At 33.3% G+C, this 22,582-nt stretch overlaps 7 protein-coding genes and 2 non-coding genes across 9 annotated transcripts in view; 4 read left to right on the top strand and 5 right to left on the bottom strand.

The window, feature by feature from the left end:
* Positions 1-83: 83 nt before the first annotated feature.
* On the bottom strand, positions 84-5,905 carry LOC109602709 (programmed cell death protein 2-like). The gene is made up of 7 exons (XM_020019138.2): positions 5,634-5,905; positions 5,206-5,468; positions 4,828-4,991; positions 4,502-4,770; positions 1,389-1,563; positions 1,054-1,335; positions 84-1,001 (listed from the first exon to the last, which is right to left on the bottom strand). The coding sequence occupies exons 2-7, from the start codon at positions 5,311-5,313 to the stop codon at positions 737-739; spliced, it is 1,263 nt and encodes a 420-aa protein (XP_019874697.1). The 5' UTR covers positions 5,314-5,468; positions 5,634-5,905; the 3' UTR covers positions 84-736.
* LOC109602710 (mitochondrial folate transporter/carrier-like) lies at positions 1,641-2,816 on the bottom strand. Its single transcript, XM_049964386.1, has one exon. The coding sequence runs from the start codon at positions 2,723-2,725 to the stop codon at positions 1,772-1,774; it is 954 nt and encodes a 317-aa protein (XP_049820343.1). The 5' UTR covers positions 2,726-2,816; the 3' UTR covers positions 1,641-1,771.
* Trnad-guc (transfer RNA aspartic acid (anticodon GUC)) lies at positions 2,903-2,974 on the top strand. The gene has a single exon. It is a non-coding gene; the product is annotated as a tRNA-Asp (tRNA).
* Positions 5,052-5,123, top strand: Trnaa-cgc (transfer RNA alanine (anticodon CGC)). Its single transcript has one exon. It is a non-coding gene; the product is annotated as a tRNA-Ala (tRNA).
* Positions 5,906-5,933: 28 nt separating the features above from the next.
* On the top strand, positions 5,934-7,590 carry LOC109602714 (pleiotropic regulator 1). Its single transcript, XM_020019143.2, has 3 exons — positions 5,934-6,682; positions 6,741-7,054; positions 7,110-7,590. The coding sequence occupies exons 1-3, from the start codon at positions 6,023-6,025 to the stop codon at positions 7,501-7,503; spliced, it is 1,368 nt and encodes a 455-aa protein (XP_019874702.1). The 5' UTR covers positions 5,934-6,022; the 3' UTR covers positions 7,504-7,590.
* A 46-nt stretch (positions 7,591-7,636) lies between these two features.
* Positions 7,637-8,666, bottom strand: LOC109602716 (androgen-dependent TFPI-regulating protein). The gene is made up of 3 exons (XM_020019145.2): positions 8,429-8,666; positions 8,007-8,365; positions 7,637-7,952 (listed from the first exon to the last, which is right to left on the bottom strand). The coding sequence occupies exons 1-3, from the start codon at positions 8,603-8,605 to the stop codon at positions 7,778-7,780; spliced, it is 711 nt and encodes a 236-aa protein (XP_019874704.1). The 5' UTR covers positions 8,606-8,666; the 3' UTR covers positions 7,637-7,777.
* A 153-nt stretch (positions 8,667-8,819) lies between these two features.
* Positions 8,820-9,849, bottom strand: LOC109602717 (androgen-dependent TFPI-regulating protein-like). Its single transcript, XM_020019147.2, has 3 exons — positions 9,614-9,849; positions 9,203-9,561; positions 8,820-9,149 (listed from the first exon to the last, which is right to left on the bottom strand). The coding sequence occupies exons 1-3, from the start codon at positions 9,791-9,793 to the stop codon at positions 8,900-8,902; spliced, it is 789 nt and encodes a 262-aa protein (XP_019874706.2). The 5' UTR covers positions 9,794-9,849; the 3' UTR covers positions 8,820-8,899.
* Positions 9,850-10,133: 284 nt separating this feature from the next.
* On the bottom strand, positions 10,134-11,458 carry LOC109602715 (androgen-dependent TFPI-regulating protein). Its single transcript, XM_020019144.2, has 3 exons — positions 11,198-11,458; positions 10,648-11,006; positions 10,134-10,594 (listed from the first exon to the last, which is right to left on the bottom strand). Exons 1-3 carry the CDS (start codon positions 11,372-11,374, stop codon positions 10,375-10,377), a joined length of 756 nt encoding a protein of 251 aa, XP_019874703.1. The 5' UTR covers positions 11,375-11,458; the 3' UTR covers positions 10,134-10,374.
* Positions 11,459-13,961: 2,503 nt separating this feature from the next.
* Positions 13,962-22,582, top strand: part of LOC109602705 (uncharacterized) — a 93,102-nt gene continuing 84,481 nt past the window's right edge. The window contains exons 1-2 of the mRNA XM_049965316.1: positions 13,962-14,200; positions 21,190-21,336. Of these exons, the coding sequence (XP_049821273.1) occupies positions 21,296-21,336 (41 nt within the window). The 5' untranslated portion in view covers positions 13,962-14,200; positions 21,190-21,295. The remainder of the gene's footprint in view (positions 14,201-21,189; positions 21,337-22,582) is intronic.

Consider the following 22,582-nt stretch of genomic DNA (forward strand, 5'->3'; position numbering starts at 1 on the left):
TAATAAATTATATTATTGGTAAGTGTGATTAGTTTTAAAAAGAAACGTACAATTTTATTTTTAACAATAATTAAGAGGCAATACTTAAGTAAATGTAGTATTTATTTTTTAACCAGCAAAATATAATATACATTTCAAAAGGACGACCATCCTATTCATTTTAATTTGATTTTGACAAAAAACTATATCAACATACATTTTATAAATTGTCTTGTATATAGGATATGCGCTTAAAATAGGAAGATTAAAATATTCCAAAAAGTTGAGAAACACTATGCATGTATTGTATGTATTATTACACTATCAAAACTTGTCATTGATTAGGTCTGTTATTAAAAAGAGCTGCTTAAACCTACCCTTCTTATAAATATGGACAATAGAGTCTAAAAAATTAAATATTAATTAATTGACATTCTTTAGATGTGAAATAATGTAATCAATCTTTTAAAAGATATGCAGATGTTGAATAAATGAAAAATTAACTTTCCTTCTTTGGAATTATTCTACTTTTAGAAATATTTGTTGAAAGGATCTGTATTATATTTTAATAACATTTACCGACTCCAATAAGGTACTTAAACAAATATTTGTCTTTAATGCAGATACACTGGGTTGTCATTAGATCATGCAAAGGAAATAACACATAATATAAAACTTATTCAGTTTGCATTTCCAAATAAAATATATATCAAGTGCATTACAGCAAAATGCCTTGTTGGAGCCAAAATGTAAAACTTTAGTAGACTTCGTTTTGCATAATCACAGCTTCCGTTCTTACGACGGCATCAGTGGACCAACAACTATTTTTGCATGTGAAAACCAACACGGTGCCGAATTCTAAGCGGGCACACGGCTTAGGATCTGTCACCAAACGCAGTTTCGATATCAACGTCGGTATCAATTGGAACTCAAAGACCACCTCTCCTTGGCAATGCTGGCACTTTTTCGGGGTATCCTGCATTTGGTACAAGAGAAGCGGGGGATCAGAGTCTCTGCTATATCTGAAATAGATAAGGAATTATTTATGTTATGAGGAAACGGTTGTTTTGCTACCTTAATATTTGAGATGGATTAGCTTGAATCTTGGACAGGAAGTTGTGAAACATTTTGTCTCCATGGGCCGGATTACTTTTTTCGTATTTCTCGAGGGTGGTTTCATTTGCGGCGCCACCACCTCCACCTTCCGGGCTTGAGAGGCTCAAGGTGTCATCATTGCGTTGCTGGTAATCTTGAAGAAGCTCCTTGACGTGTCGGTCGCTGATTGAGGACGAAAAGCTGTTGGATTCTTCCCAAACCGCCATAAATGAAGAAATGAATTGCAAATTGGAAGATTTTCTAAAACATTATATAACTTAATGACTTTCCAGATAATTGAATAGTTAATATACCTTGTATCTGAGTGAACATTCTGACATAAATCCTGAGGAAGTGGAGTGACTTCCTGCAGCAAGGCTGTTAGATCATGCTGGGGTATTGTTGGTGTGTCAATGCTTATAACTTCACCTTCATTACCCTCTATTTCTGCAGAAGCAGAGGGTGAATGTAATCTCCCCACTGCACCGCCTATAAAATTAAGTAGTAAAACAATTTTATTTTGATGTAATTTAGAATAATAGGGAAGAATGAATCAAAAGCAGTGGTAACTTATGTCATAGTTTATTTTAAATCTCTGAGATTAATACAACAGACTAGAATCATTATACCCTGAATAATATAATGGAGTATTAAAAAAAGTATAATTTGTTTAACAGGAACTAAATAAAAAACTTTATTACTTATTTTCTATAATCACTGTATCTTTTTTAAATTTCAAGAGAAAATAAGATACATTTTCATAGGTTACAAATGTAATCATTGTAGCAGGTGTGACTCTGATCAGATTAGTACCAAGTCCCTTGTAGAAGCCCTTTAATCCTTCAAAATTGTAAGTTCTCAATATGCAATCAATTGTACCATCATAGGAGCAAAATTGATTTTGTAAGCGTGTCCTCAACACTTGATATGGATAAGTGGCAATTGCTGCTATAATTTTTGATAATGCTGCAAAAGTCAAGTACTGTGTTACTCCTAACTGATCATTACTTGGTAAATTATTGTATTTGATGTATAACTTCTTCATTTCTTCATAAGAAACAAATTGAACAGCCCCATGAGTCACTCCAAAAAGTCCTGGCAGGAAACCTCTATAATATCCCCTAATGCCTTCAGCTTTATAAATTTTTCTAAAAGCGTCAATCATTCCCTTATACTGATTATCCTGCTGTAGACAAAGTCTGGTTTTAACTACCCACAAGGGATTGGTAAGAACTAAAGTCAATGCACCAGACATTGCTGCAGCAACTGAATGTTCTAAAGGTCCTAAACAAGCAAGGCCAGTTCTTTTCTGCTCCCATGTCTTGAAAGTATTGTAGAATAGAAAGTATAAACCCCATGATGACCCAGCACCCCAACAATTTGGATTAACACCTCTGTACAGTCCGTAAAGACCTTCTGTACGTGTTATGGTTGTGAACGCATTCACAATACTATTATATTTCATTGTTGGAAAACTCCTCCCATCGTTAGCTGCGAATCGGATTTTAATAACGTCCAGAGGTTGTAGAACAAGAGTTGACACGACTCCCCCAGAGATTCCGGCAACTAAATGTTCGTATCTTACATGCGATAAGATATTGACACTCTTCAACTCTTTGATCGACGGTTCGAGTTTAGCTACGGTGGTCATTGTTGGTCAGTTTTTGGTCTTTACACTGATCACATTTTAGGGTTTATCAGTGAGTGTTTCACTGAAAATTTTGAGGTTATACAGCGTCAAAAATGTCAAGTGTCAAGATTGCGTACATATCGAGCGATACCGCGTTTCGGCGCAATCTCCTCAACAAAAAGAGAAAGGTTTTCATAATCCTCGGTAGTATAGTGGTCAGTATCCCCGCCTGTCACGCGGGAGACCGGGGTTCGATTCCCCGCCGGGGAGGATTACTTTTTATTTTTTTAAATTAGGATAAATGTCTAGAAATTCATAAAAATAGGTCTAGGCTTATATGGCGTTTAAAGCTAATTGAAATAACGGTGTAACCTATTCAAATAACTATTTATTGTTTTTGTTAATAAAAACAACATAAATATAGTTATTTTTATTTGTAAACTCACATATGATGTGTTAAATTAGGATTGAGAGACTTATAAACTAATAATAGAAAAATTTGTTCTTAAAATTTAATAAATAAATAAAAAAAAAATAAAATTGGCTGTTATAGAGACTGTCGATGGAAATAAAAACTTAGAACTTTTAGTATTAAAATTTGAAATTTTATAATGTTTGAATTAAAATTATCAACTCACATCTAGTGACACTCCGAGCAACAATTATATGCATGTTTATGTGGTTTTGACAAAATATAAATACAATTCAAATGAAATAACAATTAATTGTTACGAAAACTTGACGGATCGGCGGTCCGTTACTAATTTGCGCCATCTCGACGTCGGAGGGGTTGATCAGGGTAGAACGGACAGTACCGTACGCGTAATCCGAGAGAGGGCGGAGGTACCACCCACACAAGAGGGAGCGTTGGCGTGGGACGCGGACCGGGAGGGACGCGCCGCTTTTACCCTGACCGTTGCTTTGTTCGATTGACACCCTGTTCACAAATAAACCCTTGTTGACTTGTATCATTTTATCATTTCAACAAACCCTCGTTTTAACATAATATACAATCGTATTATTTATGGATAGTATTTGATTTACTTAAATTTCAATGTACTTGTTTTTTAACATTATTTTAATTGTTTGCATCATTGTCATCATTAATTTCAACAATACTTAGACTTTTTGTACTTTCAATTATTTCATTTTGTTCTAAAAAAGATACAGTAGGCTTATGGTAACTAAAGTAAGAAATGAAAATGTTTGATTCAAATTTATCTAAGTATCGCCTAAAAGCGGTGTCGATTGTCGTTTTGTTGTGTAGTTTTCGATTATTGGACATATTTAAATAAATTTTTCACTAAATCCATTATATTTCACTTATTAGATATACACAGCACTATACGTCAGCTGTATAGATACAGATATACTGGTATAAGCATGTCGGTGACGCGAACGTATGAAATTTCACCCATCCAAAAAGTATCTAACGCGCACAGCACACTGCATAGGCGCCTGTCATGAGCATGTCGGTGACGGGAACCCATAAGATTTTCCCCTACCAAAATTGCCCAACACGGCTAAAGTTTTCACATCAATAAAATATTTTCAATTTCATAAGATATTAATTAGTTGTTCTTGTCCTTTGGATGACATAAAATAAATGAATCCTATTGTATTTCAGATAAAAATTCTTTGATTAGAAGTGGTGGCTTTAAGCATTGGTATTTTCAACAGACAAACTCTTGAATAAAAATATTTTAAAATCTATTTTTATATCTTTTTAACCTTTTTCTCTGGTTAAAATATTTGTAAATAACGCCCGCAAGAAAATAATGAAAGCTAGATAAATACCTTGAGCACCAACGTTGGCGTTCTTATCATCCACAGTGAGATTCCCAAAGCCAGATCTCAAGGAATCTTCCAAACTGCAACTTTCCTCGTCCTCATCAGATAACTTTTCAACATTACTTATAACATTGCCATTTTCCTCACTTAAATTCGAATTATTGTCGTCCCAGTCATCAGCATCAGCACACCAATCAGTTGAAACAGTCTTGGAAGTGGTACTGGTATCCTCTTTATCAAGTTGATCCAATGATTGAATTCTCAGACATACCCAACTAAATCATATTGTTAATTTTAAACATTGTTTTACTGTAAAAATTATTATACTTTACCTATCACTTGAGACCCAACAATTGGGATTTATACATGCAAACAAGTACAAAGTTCGATGATAGTTTGAATTATCCAGAGGGGCATATACTTGCACCACTAACGGTCTTGGTAATTGACAAAGAGGACACGCCGGAACATCCAGACTAAAATTCTGTGGCAAATCCTAAAACATCAGAATTATAAGTGGTGTATTAAAACAGGCAACATTTAATAAAGAAGCAACGGGGGTGTAACTCAGTGGTAGAGTGTCTGCTTCGCATGCTGAAAGTCCTGGGTTCAAATCCCAGCTCCTCCAAGTTACTTTTTTGTTCTTAGCTGTTTTTTTATTAACTATATCACTATAAATGTATAGAAATAATTTAAAATTTTTTACTTACAGGTTTTCCGCCAATTTTATTCACCGTAAAATTTAACAGCCCTTTATGTTTGTCAGTGATTAATTCGTCTTCAAAGCCAAGAAGCACTTTAGAGTGATGTTTTGCCATTTTAATGGTTCTAATTTAATGCTTGTGTGTGTAAATGAACATTCCAAATTTATTGCCAAAAGTCCAAAAACACAAATTTTCTGTCTAAACAGCTCTACAAAAGCGATTCACTTGCGCTTGCGTTTTAAAAAGTTCTATCGATTTAATTCGAAAATCTGAAAATGCAATGACCTAATTAATCTTACTCACTTCTTATAGAATAATAATTATTTTTGAGTATACTGGACAACTATTTATTAAAAAACGTGGTTATTTTTAAAAAATATTATTAAAAATTAAAAAAATTGTAAACTTTAACAAATTTATCTTAATAAATTTACCTTAAAAATGTGAAGATATTTGTGCTAAAATAGTTATTAAAACTTATATTTAATTAAATCTTCTCGGAAAATATTTTAATAGGTTATGAACTTGATAGTGAACGTTTCAAATGTAGAATTAGTTGAAATAATTATTTATTGTTTATTCGTAACAGGTATGCTATAGGTAATCGTTAAATTAACATTGTTGTTAAATTTTGAGGTAAAATTACAAAACATAAATATTTTTCGAATTTAGAAATTATTTACAAGTAACGTAAGCTTCCATATCGGCACTGCCGATTCGGCAGTGTCAACAGAAATTTTGAGGTTATACTCAACAATAACAAGCGTTTAAACAGACAATTACAATTTCATATAACAAATAATAATAAATTGAACGAATAAAAATGATGGAAGACGTGCAAAGACACTCTGTGCACACCCTAGTGTTTAGGTCCTTGAAAAGGTCGCACGATATGTTTTTATCCAATCAAGGAATTTTGCCGACAGTGGACGAGACGGCGTTCAAACTTAGAAAAGCGGTAAAAGCACGCGACTCTTACGGTCAAGTATTCGATGACGTTAAAAAAATGCAAGCCATGAAACACATAAGGGACACAGAAGCTGGTCCCAATCCGCCACCACCAGGAACTGCAGAAGTGGAAGCTTCAGCAGTGAGTGAGGGTGCAGTTGTTCCCTACACTGACACAAGTTTAATGACCAGAAACTCAACCAACACACAACAGAATCAACTGGCTAACATTGTGAAAAAGGTGCCAACAATGCCTAAACCTAAGTGGCATGCACCATGGAAATTGTATAGAGTTATTGCTGGCCACTTGGGATGGGTTCGATGTGTTGCTGTGGAGCCAGGCAATGAATGGTTTGCTACTGGTGCTGCAGACAGAATCATCAAAATTTGGGATTTAGCCAGTGGACAGTTGAAAGTTTCCCTGACTGGACACGTTAGTACAGTCAGGGGTTTGGCAGTTAGTAGTAGGCATCCCTATTTATTCAGTTGTGGAGAAGATCGACAAGTTAAATGTTGGGATTTGGAATATAATAAGGTAACACATATTTATAACACATTAGTAAACAATAATTAAACATTTATATGTTTTATAGGTCATCAGACACTATCATGGGCATTTATCAGCAGTTTATTCATTAGCCCTTCATCCCACAATTGATGTACTGTTATCAGCAGGTAGAGATTCCACAGCTAGAGTGTGGGATATGAGAACAAAAGCAAATATACACACACTCACAGGTCATACACATACAGTATCCACAGTTATAGCTCAGGCTTCAGAACCTCAAGTCATAACTGGGTCACATGATTCAACAATAAGACTGTGGGATCTTGCAGCAGGAAAATCAATGTGCACATTAACTAATCACAAAAAGAGTGTGAGAGATTTAGTATTCCATCCCACTTTGTAAGTTGACTCATTTAAATCTCCATAAATTAAATCTAACATATTGTAATTGCAGGAACATGTTTGCATCTGGTTCACCTGATAATATAAAACAATGGAAATGTCCAGATGGAAAGTTTATTCAAAACTTATCTGGACACAATGCTATTGTAAATTGTTTGGCTGTGAATCCTGAGGGAGTGCTTGTGTCTGGTGGTGACAATGGAACTTTGCACTTTTGGGACTGGAGGACAGGTTATAACTTCCAGAGACTGCAAGCACCAGTCCAACCTGGTTCCATGGACAGTGAAGCAGGCATATTTTCCATGATATTTGACAACTCCGGCAGTAGGTTAATCACAACTGAGGCTGATAAGACAATTAAAATTTACAAGGAAGACGACACAGCGACGGAAGAAAGCCATCCTATCAACTGGAAACCAGATATTCTAAAGAGAAGAAAGTTCTAATGTTAAATTACTGTCCTAAATGTGTTTGTACAAATGATAATTTTATATTTAATAAATATAAGTAATAAATCAATTTTGACAAAAATATAGATGAGTTTTCTTTCATCTAAAGGGTCCCAAATAAAACAAAATATTAATTTAAAAACATCTATCAAAATAAACAAATTTTAAAATTGTTTACAATAATTCATTTCAATTCAATAATGTATGAAGATGAACTTATCCATTTTGAATTGACATGTAAAATGCTTTTCATTAAGAAAATACGTCTAGTTTAACGTCGTCTGGATCTGCTGGCACTTCTCATATACTGAGCATGAGCTCCTAATTGTGCTATCCCTGTCGTTCCCATGATAAATAATGTGGCAAACACATAATGCACTATGGGGTGCATGCCGTTTAAAAAAGGATATATCCACACACCTTGGTAATAATGGACAGTAAAAACCCTAAAATAAAACATTTCACATACAAACATAATTGACAAATAATAAAAATCTTACATTCCTACATAAATAATTGATAAAGCGAAGGTGATTATACTGGGAATTTCGGCGGGTAAATAGTGTCGTTTTTTGGGTAAAATGAACTCGAGGATAATCGGTACCATAATAAGTGTATGGAGTGTGTGATTTATCCAAGCTGGAATAAACTGGTCGAGCGATTCGGGGTAGATCAGCTCTCTGTCGAATGCGTAAAGTGTCCAAAAGAAAAAGAAAGTTGTCACTCCGAAAGGTACCACTGCTGAATGAAACACCACAACTCTAACGTACTCGAGCCGTTTCTTAACTATCTGTGAGACATCGAGTAGATCTGACGTTATGGCGAAAAAGGCCACACTGAAGAACGAATATTGTATAACCTGTGGCGATATTAGACAATGTGTTAATAAATTTTATATTAAATCAATAATAATTAAACTTACAAAGTTCCACAACGAAAGATAACATGGCAAATACTGTAGTACCAATAAAATATCTTTATTGAAAGGTGGCTTGAATGGTGGAGGATAACGATAAGGTACTGTATTCCAGTGGATAAAAAATGAATAAGTAAACATTCCAATGGTTTGCATTGTGTTGTGACTCAATTTATTTGCCATTTTGACCCGGCTTCCAGTAACACCACTTCGACTGACACAACTAACGCTCACACAAATTTTAAAAAAAATGTATTCATTTCGTATCTGCTAAATTATACAGCGTGTTTTGAAAGAATTAATTTCCATAATGTATTAAAATTTTTAAAATTTGACTCAATAAAAGTCGAGATTTATTTTATTTAATGTACGACAATAAAATTAAAGTAGGGAATAATTCAATTAAACATCGTTTTTTTATTTATGACGTATATTATAAAAATAAAATGCACAATACGATAAATTAAAAATATTTTTTTATTCAAATGCCAGGGATAATAAGTTTTTTAAATTTGTATTTCCTAGTTGTTTTTGCTTTTGAAGTCTCTTCTTTTGTGATCTTGACAATTTTGGCTTCTTAAACATCTGTATATAAGCACCAATTTTGGCTACGATGCTGGTAAAAATAAACACCAACAGTATTGCTTTAAATTTAATCATCCAGACTGCTTGATTATAGAAAAAAGTGTACATCCACACACCAGTTTTTACATTAGCTTTAAGGGACCTAAAAATACAAAATTAATTAATTAACCCACAATTAAATTATACTTTACTTACACATAAAAATAACTAAATAAGACGGGCAACAAAACTGTTATTGCAAAGTTTCCCTTAATGAAAAATTCACGTTTGGGCAACCAGAGTTCCAGATATATGGGAATCACCATGTAAATGTGGAATGTGTTATTCACCCAACTGGGAAATATATATTCATAGGATGCAGGATAAACTGTGTCTCTGTTTATGAAATATAATAACCAGAAAAAAGATGATAACACTAATCCAAAGGGCAGTACGATTCCGTTATATAAAATTGTTCTTAAACACTGAAGAAATTTTTGAACTATTGTGGGGGCGTTTAAAATAAGGGCGAATACATCAAACATAGCAACGAACATAAATATGATTTGTGCAATCTGAAACAATTACATTATTCATTGTTAATAACTTATAGTTTTTAGTACTTACAAAGTTCCACCAAGTGAAGTAAACATATCTGTGTGTTTTAATTGTCGTAAGTGGTGCATCAGTCAGGTCTAATTCATCAATGTAAAGGGCTGTTTTTCCAAACAACAAAAGCATAAATACGTGAATAATTAATCCAATTATGTGTTTCAGATAATAGTCTAAGGGCAGTTTTTTATTCATTGTTAACTTTTGTTTTGTTCACATCAACAGTCTCGTGTATCTTCCAGGAACAAATGCACCGTGTCAATGAAGCTTTGGCAAAAAATGCAACAAAAAATGTTACAGAAATATTTACCACCTCCACAGTGGTTAAATTGATTTCAATATATATTTTAATTAATACTCATTCTAAAATTTGTATCAGCAGCATTAAAAATTCTCCAATAACTTACTCAGTATTTTTAGAACCAATACTTATTGAGTATTTATCTACTTATGGAATAATTGAAATAAATAATGCGAAAATAACATTTTAATGATTAAACTTACAATAAGGTAAACAAAGAAATAATCAATTAGATTCCTTCAAAACATTTATTTTTTAAAATCGTCTAAAAGTACAAAATGTAAGCTAGTCTATTACAATTTACAACAATTGGAAGTCGTCAATCAAAATTTGAAATATAATACATACAGGTAATCAATAATATGCCCGTCTCCGGGAGTCGACAAACAAACAAATATCACAATATAATACACAGTTTAAAAATTGAATTCGTTTAAAAAATGCATACGCAAATAAAAGATAAAACTCAGTCCAATTACTCGTTGTGCGGATGGACTCTTTCTCTCTGTCTCTGTGCTCTGCTGCGTCTTCCTGATGAACTCGGCTTCTTGAGGTCTTGAACGTACACGCCAAATACAGCAAAGGCACAAGTTAGAATGTATAAGAAGAAGATGCAAATTAATCTGGTTCCAAATCCCATTCCCTTGTAAAACGGATACAAAAATATTCCAGTTGAGTGATAAATCCAGTCATGACTGAAACATAATAATTATTAACAAGTCCCCATGGAAAAAGTTTTAATACGTACAGAGCCTGATAGATGACCATTAAAATTGTTATACCGATGACCGCCGTCTTCGCAGAGATGAAGCCTTCGTGTTTGGGCAACAAAAACTCAACGATGATGGGTATGATTATGGTGGTGTGTAAGGTGTGATTTAGCCAATTGGGCACTAACACATCCAGAGGCTCGGCATAAATGAGACTCCTGTCGTAGTGATAGAGACACCAGAACACCGAAACGGTCAATAGAGTCATCGGCACTACGTAGGCGTGGAATATGTAGCTTCGAGTTTTGTGGACAAATCTTTGTAGTTCCGAGGGGCCGTGCCAAGCTCTTAGTAATATGTCACAAACGGCGGTGCCCAAGAAGAATATCTGCGCAGCCTGAAAAATATCACGATTGGTGATTACCCACCCAAATCACAAGGGGAAAATTTGGTATTAATGAACTATTAGCATAAGCATGACATAAATTGTAAATTATGAGTGAACCACGTGGCGTGTGAATTTTAAAATTAGTTATTTATGTCAGTATTATACTAATATAAATAAAGTAATTTTATAAATATACTTACGAAGTTCCAAACTGTGATAAACATGTACCAGTAATCGTCTACAACTCTCATTTCTCCGGTTGCTTTACCCGGAGGTGTGTAATTCGACACAAAGACATAAAACATTAAAATCATCAAGTAAAAGAATAGTGTGGAAGCTTGGCCCACATAATAAATAAATGGTTGTCCCGAAGTCATTTTGGAAAATATGTGATTTTAAAGAAATACGAAGCGTATAGACGATTACCAGTATATTCACTTCAACGTTCGACGAAGAAATGCGCAGAAATTGAAATTACTACACATTAAGTGGCCTTTTTTAGGCAAAAAATTATGTTAAATTTCATAAAAACACAACAATTTTATAAAATTCACCCTTTTTTATAATTGTTTTTAAAACAATGAAACAAACAGGAGGTATTCCATATAAATATATTTAAAATACAAATTAATTAAAGTAAATAAATTAAATACAATAATTTAAGGACTCAATGGTAAATCCCTGTTAACAAAACATGGGTAAAAATTATTAATTATAATATTGCACTTACCAAAGTCCATGTAGAAAAAAATAGTTCTGCGTAATTCACATACAAATTATTTTTTTTAGTTGTCATTAAAAATCGCATCATAAATCCATTAACGGAGACAAATAATAAGGGTACATAAATTACAGCCGTTACACATATCCAGGTAAAGGACAATTTCCTTCTGGACTCCAGTATCCTCCTCTGAATCATTTTTAAAATTTATTCAGTTTATTATTGCTAATTAAGAATATAAACGGAATATTAAAAATGTTAGGTATATTAAGTTGATGTTTTGATGCGGGTGTAATAAAAATAAACACAACTTGCTGAAACAGTCCATCAATTGGTGGATAGGTGACAGTGATTATAGTATACCGAATGTTTTATTTATTCAATATTATGATTATGAATAGTTTTATTGCAATAAACCAAAACTGACTGACTTAAAACTTTTCTCAAATTGAAGAAAAATTATTCTAAGGCATTGAAAGTGATGAACAAGATTAAAGGTTCCTTCAAGACATAGTTGGAAAGAAGTAAATATGACGTGGCTTCTGGAATGAACATATTGTGTGTTTTATAAACTTTCTTCTTTTTCATTTTTCCTCATCCTAACATCTTTTTCATCTTCATAGTTTATACGAATTTTGTCCAATCTAAATTCTGACTTCTGAATTTTTTATTGTAATTAAACTAACTTTTCTCAAATGAAAATGAAATTAAACTAAGGAATTGGAAGTATTGAACAAGATGACAGGTTCCATCAAGATATTGCTGAAAACAAGAAAAGATATCAAGACTTTTCGAATGAATATATTGTGACGTACTGTTTCTTATTCTTTATAAGTTAAAAGTTACTTTTAATACTAATATTTTCGATTCACTACTTTAAAGCCATTTTTCTCTTTATCTCTTTTCTTTATAATTACATCTACTATTAATACTTATGTTTTCCTTTTTCCACCATAAAGCCATTTTTTCTTCAGCTCTTTTATTTTCTCTATCTAATTCTGATTATGAAAAATTGTTATTGCAATTAAACTAAATTAGTTCCAAATGAAAATAAATTTAAACTAAGGTATTAAAAGTAATGAACAAGGTGAAAGGCTCCATCATGATATGCTTGGAAACAAGAGAAGGTATCAAGGTTAGTGGAATGGATATATATATATATATATATATATATATATGTGTACTGTTTCTTGTTATTTAATAATAACTTTTAATACTAATAATTTCCATTTTCTTCTTTATCTCTTTTCTTTTATTTATCATAACATCTACTTCATCTTCATATTTATAAGAATTTTGTATAAACTAAATTCTGATTTGAAAATTTTTATTATAATTCAACTACATTTTTCTCAAATGAGAATATAATAGTTTATGGTGTTGGAAGCAATGAACAAGATGATAGGTTCCAATAAGACATGGCTGGAAACAAGAGAAGATATCAAGGCTTCTGGAATGAATAAGTTCTGACGTACTCTTTCTTGTTCTTTATAAATTAAAAGTAACTTTTAACATTAATATTTCCCTTTTTCTCCATCATAAAGCCATTTTCCTCTTTATCTCTTTTCTTTTCTCTATTATAACAACTACTTCGCCTCCATATTTATAAGAATTTTGTCTAATCTAAATTCTGACTTTGGACATCTGGAATTAATATATTATGTCACATTGTGAACTAAACTTTACTCAAATGAAAGTAAAATTATTCTAAGGCACTGAAAGTAATGAACAAAGTGAAATGTTCCATCAAGACATGGATGAAAATAAAAGAAGATATTGTCGCTTCTAAGATGAGTATATTATGATGTACTACCGTTAGTCTTTATCTTTACTTTTTATATAATAAAATGCTGGTTTAATCGGGTATGAAATTTTTGTAACTGATTTAAACTAGATTATATTTTGAGTCTGTCCATTTAATTTTCTGAATTAATCCTTTCTTATATAAAACATTTAAACTCGGTTAATTCCGAGTCACAAAATGTGTATCGTTCTCCATTTCTTAATTCTACAAAAATAAAAGAGTCGTTTTTAATAATTCAAACCCTGGAAATAGTTGCGGTGAAACAGCGGTCAGTTTCCATTTTTGACCACGTGCGTTTTACGCGTCCGCACACAGATGCCAGCAGCAATTATGTTTTGACGCCGACCCGATATTCCTGCATCGAAAACGATTCAATACAAGTCGCACTCAAAATAATCGAATCCCGTACACATTGCAAAACATTAAACAAAAATCGGCCAGAGAATGTCGAAGAAACAAACGACTGGGCAATGTGCGTGAACCAGTGCGTGCACGCGTTGTTGTTCGCCGTTGGGCCGTAATGCGGTTCGAAAGTGCGAGGGGGTTATTTTTAACGGTGACTCACGTGTATTATTGTTTTTTGCGTTCGAATTTTACCTGTGAGTGAGGTACCGGACGAACGTTCGTCGCACGTTCCACCGCAAGCGGGGCTGCACGTCGAAACGGCCGAATTTTTAGGTAGGTGGTGACGTTTTGGAACGGTAAACAAACGTTTGAATTTCCCTCCAGCGCACGGTTGCCGTTGGCAACCGGGGTTTTATTTATAACAATGCGCTAATTTGTGTACGTTCACTTGCGACACCTGAAAAAGGTAATTGTTTATTATTCCTTTGTCGCTGCTGGCTAACCGGCTGACTTCTATAAATTATAATAGGTGTTGCTAAAAATGGCCGATTCCAAATTAAACTGATTTACTCCCACATTACTTTAATTTATTCCCATAACTTATAATGAAAAAAAAAATGTTAAGTTGACGGACTTGAAGATTCAATCATTAATCTTGTGTGTGTGTGAACTCCTGCGAGGATTTGGTGCCGGTTAACCCGCAGCGAATCCCAATATAACAAATGTGTTTAGGTGTACCGCAAAACGTTTCATGTAAAAACCGCTAATGTATCGGGACCCACCTAAATATGACGGAACATTCCAAGAATAATGATTACCGATCGCGTCACGTCTGTTTCGTTTTCGCATGTCGATTTAATTAAATCCGATTCGATTTTCGTACGGCGTATGATTTATCGGTGGTGAACGTCTCGCAATAACTAATCACCTCGCAACGCAAATAATTAGCATGTCGCAAGTGTCCGTGCCGGTCGAATCTGAACTGGATTTCCGCACCACAAATGGATACACACGACATCGAGGTAAATAAACAGCGTGGCGAGTGATCTGCGAGTGATCCTCCCACGAGTATGTGCACCGTTAATGTTTCACTTTGATATTAAATTGTGTTGTAATTTTAGACTTGTAAGTGCGAGAGAAATTGATATGATTGTTGCAATTTTTACGAAACTTAATATTATGTTAGGTTGCGACCAACAAGGTCTTTTTTTAGTGTTAAATCGCATGGTAACAAGGAAAAATTAAATGTCACCTGGTCGAATATTTTAGCTGTCAACAATAGTTTATATTTTTGGAACACAATTACTCAGATGAGGCAGCTGACCTATGAAAATGATTTTATTGACATAACATTAACATGTGTTTGGTGTTTTTGAGCACTGCTGTCAAGCTTCAATGTTTCTTCTTTTCTGTTGAAGTTGTTTCCTTGTTTATGGATTTCAATTGCTTCCCTAATTATTCTCTTGTGATGTCCAGTTGTAGAGGCAAGCAATTGTATATCTTGGAATTTTATATTATGATTTCCATCTAACAGTGCATGTTCAGCTACAGCAGACTTGTCTGATTGTCCTAGTTTGTAGTTTCGTTTGTGTTTCTTAATCTTAGTCCCTATTGAACGTTTTGTAATACTGATGTATACTTTCCTCAAGAGCATAGTATGCGGTATATCCCAGAAGTTGTTTGATGGTCTTTCCTATCTTTAGCAGATCTGACACTGTGTTGAATCTTCCTTGTTGGTATAAAAACAGTATGGATGTTATGTTTTAATAAGATTATTAAATTTTACATATATATGGGAGAAAAGCTTAACCAATTGTGAACTCACTAGGTGGGTCTTTACTATTAATTAGTCTCATTGCACGTCTTATTGTTTGTATCTATTGGCCTGTAGTGCTTTTTCCAAATGTTCTTGTTCTTCGGCGAGGTGGTATGTGTCTCATTCGGCTAGTGTTTTGATGACCCCATGATGGATAGATAGTTTATGTAGATATCGATTGGTGTGTGTAGGTTTCCGGTATACTGTATGGTCTAAATGTTCACCTATTTTTTTACTAGGACATCCAAAAAAGGTACTTCGTTCTCTTTCTCCAATTCCATTGTGAATTTGATATTGTTGAGAGTTTAGGTGTTTTAGACACTGATCTAATTTTTCTTGTCCATATTTCCATCGAAAGTATCATGAAAGTAACGATACCAAACAGAAGGTTTGTGATGGGTCTCAATTGCTTTTTGTTCAAACTTTTCCATAAAAAATTTGGCGATCACTGGACAAAGAGGACTACCCATTGATAATCGTTCAGTCTGTTCGTAGAATTTGTTGCTCCAAACGAAAAAGCTTTCAGTAAGGAATGTACGGAAAAGATCCACTATATCTGGAGGGAATATTTCTGATATCATGACAGGAACTTTAGTGAAGAGTGACACTACGTCGAAAGTGACCAGTCTATCTTCTACATCAGGATGTAAATCTTTCAATATCTCAACAAGTTGAGTGGAATCTTTGGTAAAGGTTAGGATGTTTCCAACATGGGGTTGTAGCAATCTGGTAAGATATTTAGCTAAGTTATATGATGGTGATCCAGGAGTACTAACGATGGGTCGGAGTGGTGAATTATCCTTATGTATTTTGAGCAGACCATATAAGCGAGGTGGAGGCGCTTCTGATTTGACTAATTATTTTTGGATATCCGCTGGTAAGGATGATTGGAATACCACAACCTTTTTCAAAGATCCACTCAATCTGTTGTGATATTGAAAGAATTACATACATGTTCCCGAACATTGGCGATTCTTCAGTTTTAAATACAACTTTTGAAAAAACTCATGAGAAAAACTATTGTCATAAGAACTACCGCTGAGGATTTTTCATTAAATAAATGTATATTTTCAATTTAAATTACTATGATAAAATGTTTGATGTTAAAGAATTAAACCGTCCAAAAATCGTGAATATACTATATTTTGGCACGATAAATTTAACTGACCTATGAAATGTACAGTAATGAATAAATTATTTTGCTGGTCATGTTTATTATTTTCAATGGACTAAATTTATATGACAAAAGCACTAATCATTTGGATTGTATGTCGATAATTATACTTAAAAAAAAAATAAATATTGTTTTGACGTAATTTAAGTGTTTCACATTTTATTTTTTTCAAAGTGTTTATTACAGAATTAATATTATATAATTAGTTAGTTTGCAATAAATATTATCAATCAAAAATACAATAAACATAGTAATTATTCCATTATCACTTATTAAGAAAAATATGTTTATTTTGTGTAACAACTAAATATTGGAACAATATAAACAAACTGCAATAAAAAAATTAAAGTTCGCAGTTATAGAGACTGCCGATAGAAGCGAAATCTTAGAACTTTTAGTATTAAAATTTGAAATTTCGTAATGTTTGAATTAAATTTATCAACATCAATCTGGTTTTCTGTTGACACTCCGAGCAACAATTTTATGCATGTTTATATGGTTTTTTATTATTCAAATATAATACGGGCTGTACAAGATACAATGCAATTGAAATAACAATTAATATACAATCATATTATTTATGGATAGTATTTGTATTTACTTAAATTTCAATGTACTTGATTTTTAACATTATTTTAATTCATTGTCATTATTAATTTTAACAATACTTAGACTTTTTGTACTATCAATTATTTCATTTTGTTCTAATAAATTTATCTAAGTATCACGTAAAAGCGGCATCGATTGTCGTTTTAGGTTTTGTAGTACTGAGTTTTCGATCATTGGACATATTTAAATAAATTTTTCACTAAATCCATTTAATTTCACTTATAAGATATACACAGCACTATACGTCAACTGTATAGGTACAGATATACTGGTGTAAGCATGTCGGTGACGCGAACGCACGAGATTTCACTTCAAAAATGTGGTGACAACAATAACAATGTTCTTTGTTGGCCTTCCAGCAGTCCTGATCAATATTAGAATAAATAAAATGTGAACACCTGAATTATGTGTGTAATTTATTTTATCCCAATATATAGTCGTAAGGGCTCACCAGATTGAAACCTCAGGATCCACCCCCGCATAACGAGGATGATTAAAACCAAAACAAGAAATTATATCAAACAGTTCCAAGAGAACGGTTTATCGGACATTTAAATCTTGATTACCATAAATAGCATGTTTATGTTAACAGCCACAAATTTACGTAATTCACAAACTGGGAGTTAAAAGAGTTAAATTAAATTGCAGAATGGAATTTCGAGAGTAGTGGAACGCGTTGTCGCCTACAAAACTGCGATATTTTCAGCGCCTACCTGGTTCTGCGCGTTCGTCCGTCCAACGCTAGAAAGTGAGCTGGAGAGCTGACTTGTGCCCGATACATAATCTTTATAAGGGCTTGCGAATTTTAATAATCTACCCACGCCGCTCTAACGTAATCCGCAATAATAATTTTAGTAGGTGAATGCTGCGGGATTGATACAAATATTAAGCCTGCTCTTTGGTATTTTCAATAAATCGAGGAGGCAAGTTTTTAGTTTTCGCCGTTTATTTGCGGGAGATGTTTTTATCAAAATCCCTCTTGACGAGTTTTGGTAGGGAGTAGTGGTTCCTCCTCTTTTGATATATGTATTGTTTCATTCCTCTGAAAACTGTTCTAAATTATTAACTAAATTAGAAATGGTATTTAATTAAATTACGAGAGGTTTTTATTAAATTTGGTACTGCCCCTTCTGTATTGATGTAATTTGGTAGGTAGCGGTGATACCTCTTCCTGTACTGATAAGTATTTTTTATACAACTAGACGCTTAAGATTTTTAGTGATCCCCTTTTCTTCAAAGATATTTGAGGAGATTTTGCTCCTTATTTTGATATATTTAAAGGTTTAGTTTATTTCTAAATTATTAAAAATAAATGAAGGTTTATATTAAATTTGGTATCACCTCTTATCTCTTGATGATGTGTATTTTGCTTTATATCACGAAAAACTTTGAATTAAAAAGTGACATGTGATTTTACACTCTTCTTTTTAAAGATATTTGAGGAGGTTTTGACAGATATTTGCCTTCTCATCTTGAAATCATGCATTTAAAAACATAATATTGTATATGAAATTGTTGTTTTTTTTTACTATATTATTGACTGAAGTAAATACTTTCTATGGTATTTAATTAATTACGAGAGGATTTTATTAAATTTGATACTGCCCTTTCTCCCTTGTATCTCTTCCTCTTCTAATATTTATTTTTTATATAACTGAAAATTTAAGAAAACTATTCTTTGAATTTGATATTTTTATTGACTTTCTTTTTTAAAGAAATATATGAGGAGATTTTACCGGACTCTCACCTCCTCATTTCTTCTTCTAAGTTATTGATTGACACAGTTATTTTCTATGGTATTTAATTAATTACGAAAGGTTTTTATTAAATTTGGTACTATCTCTTCCCTCTTTATGAGATTTGGTAAGGTGTGGTGGTACCTTCTATTTTACTGATATGTATTTTACTTTATAGCTACCACGAAAAACATAAGAATCCTATTCTTTGAATTAAAAGTTGACGTGTAACTTTTATTTACACACTTCTTTTTAAAGATATTTGCCTCTTCATTAGAAAACTTAATTTTGTATATGAACATGATATAATTTTTTCAAAATTATTGTTCGAATTACATATTTCTACTTCTATAGTATTTAATTAATTATGAAAGATTTATATTGAATTTGGTATTGTCTCTTCTCTCTAGATGAAATTTGGTAGGGTGTGATGGTACCTCCTCTACTTATATGTATATTTTATACAACTATAGGAATATATAGATAGATAGAAATAGAAAACTATTAAATTGAATTAAAAATTGATGTGACTTTTATCGGCTGAAATCTCGCCTTAAATTGATATTGTATTTGGAGGTAAAATTGGTTGATATCTTAAATTAATAAAAAATAATTAGTTACGAAAGATTAATATTAAATTTGGTACCACCTCTTATTCTTTGATAAGATTTGATAAGGTTTGGTGGTGCCTCCTCTTCTAAAGAGTAAACTTAATATTATTCTTTGAATTAAAAAGTGACGTGATTTTCATTTTACTCTTTTCTTTTTAAAGATATTTGAGGAGGTTTTGTCAGATATTTGCCTTCTCATCTTGAAATCATGCTTTTAAAGGTGGCCACACTAAAAAATATAATTTTCTATATTGTATTTTTACTATATTATGGATTGAAGTAGATATTTTCTATGATATTTAATTAATTACTAGAGAGTTTTATTAAATTTGGTATTGCCCAACCTTGTACCTCCTCCTCTACTGATATTTGCTTTTTACAGAACTGAAAATTTAAGAAAACAATTCTTTGAATTAAAAGTTGAAATGATATTTTTATTGACTTTCTTTTTTTAAAAAAAAATATTTGAGGAGGTTTTGCCAGGCTCTCATCTCCTCATTTTGATATTGTATTTAAAGTTATTGACCGACACAGTTATTTTCTATGATATTTAATTAATTACGAAGGGTTTTTATTAAATTTAGTATCATTCCTTCCCTCTTGATGAGATTTGGTAAGGTGTGGTAGTACCTTCTCTTTTACTGATATATATTTGCTTTATACCACGATATTATTCTTTGAATTAAAAGAAGAAGAGAAGTGCATTTTTTATTCACTTTCTTCTTTCTAAAGATATTTGCTTCTTCATTGCATCATTAGAAAACATAATTTTGTATTTTAACATGAAACAATTTCTTTTTCTAAATTACTATGTTGACCTAATTAAATATTTTGATTTCTATGGTATTTAATTAATTACGAAAAGTTTATATTGAATTTGGTATTGGTGGTACCTTCTTTCCTATTGATATGTATTTTTTATACAACTATGGAAATATATAGATATATAGGAATAGAAACTTAATAAACCTATTAAACAGAATTAAAAATTTATATTTTATTGACCTCTTTTTTTTGAAGATATTTGAGGAAATTTTGTCGGAATCCCGCCTCCTCATTTTAATATTGTACGTGAAACAGGTTATTTTTTAAATTATTCAGATGTAATTATTGTCTATGCTATTTAATTAATTACAAGAGGTTTGTTAAATTTGGAGTTACCCCTTCGCCCTTGATGAGATTTGGTAAAGTATGGTGGTACCTCCTCCTCTTTTGATATGTGTTTTGCTTCGTACCATTAATTATACTCAATTCCTGGAATTGGAGATTGACGTGGTATTTACCTCCTCATTTAGAAGTCACATAATTTATAGCCCCTTTATGCATTTTATATTTGTAAATGAAATTAACCACTCTGGTGTTTATTTGTATTACAGGCATGGACCCCATTAATGGATACAAAACAGTGAAAATGTACCGCACAATTCTTGAAAAAACGAGGACGGCATCCTGATGCGAAGAAGCAGGAGGTAGGGAGCGTCCATGACGGCACCACATGAGTATGTCCTGGGACCATTTACAAGGTAAGTCAAACACAACGTTTTCATTATTACTGTTTATTAATAACTGTGAATATACATAAAACAATTCGTAAGAAACAAACCGTTATCGAACATTTAAAATGGAGGATGAAATGAGACGATGGTATGAGCAAACGATTTTTATCTTACAAAATTACTTAAACTAAAGTTCGAAACTTACAACACTAAAACGAATAAATAACTTAAAACAGACCATCTTCTTGAACTCAATTCGCCGTGGATTCGGGTACTTTGGCTAGGGGTGCGACCACATCCAGCGACGGCGTGGGTATTATGGGTATTTCAAATGTTCTGTTGAAATTAAACACGACATTCACTTCGCGCGGCCTGTCCTCGCAAATGATGGCCGGATAGAGGATCTGGATGTTGTTCTTCTCGACGTACTCGCGCACCTTCTTCAGGCAGGCGCACTCGAAGGGGTTCTCGAGGAAGGCGAGGACGTCCAGCTTGCTCTCGAAGAGCTTGTCGGGGAAGCACTTGAGCCTGTTCGTGTTGACCTCGACGCTTCTGATTGTTCTGTTGGCGAAAATGTTGTCGGGTATCTCCGCCAGCTTGTTGCCGTTGAGCCTGAAGATGTCGACCGCGTTGTGGCCTTGCAACGCGTTGGGATCGATCTGGAATATTCTGTTGGCTGAAAAGCGCAGCTTCAGCGGTCGGGCTTTGGCCATGTTTTTGAACGCTTCGGCTGGGATGCCGGTCAGCTCGTTGTAGATGATGCTGAGCTGGTACACGTTCGGGCTGTTTTTGAACCATTCCGATTCCACTTCCTTGATGGAGTTGTAGTTCAGTTTGACTATCTCCAGGTAAGTGTTGTTGTCGAAGGCGTGCTTGTCGATTGAGGATATGTAATTGCGGGATAGATCGATCTCCTTAACCTTGACGTTATTGAATATTCCTTCTTGTATCCTGTTTAAAGGGTTGTGGCTGATTTTGAGGAGGGTCAAGGTGGGCGTGATGTTGAAGGCACCTGGCAGTATTTCCTGGATGCTGCTGTTGATGATTTGCAACACCGACAGCTCATTTCTGATGTGGATCTGGTTCTGGCACAGCTTACCAATGGTCTCATTCGCCACGATTATGTGGAAGGCATCTTTGGAGTGTTCAATTGCGTCAGTGGTCGTCGAAATGTCGGGCTCGCTGTCGACCGTCTGATAAACCGTAATGTTGATCAGTGGCAGACTTCCGCAACTTTGGGCGGCGGCGACTTTCGCGACGAGAAACGCGCAAA

The sequence above is a fragment of the Aethina tumida genome, chromosome 3 (assembly GCF_024364675.1).
Source record: "Aethina tumida isolate Nest 87 chromosome 3, icAetTumi1.1, whole genome shotgun sequence".
Taxonomy (NCBI): domain Eukaryota; kingdom Metazoa; phylum Arthropoda; class Insecta; order Coleoptera; family Nitidulidae; genus Aethina; species Aethina tumida.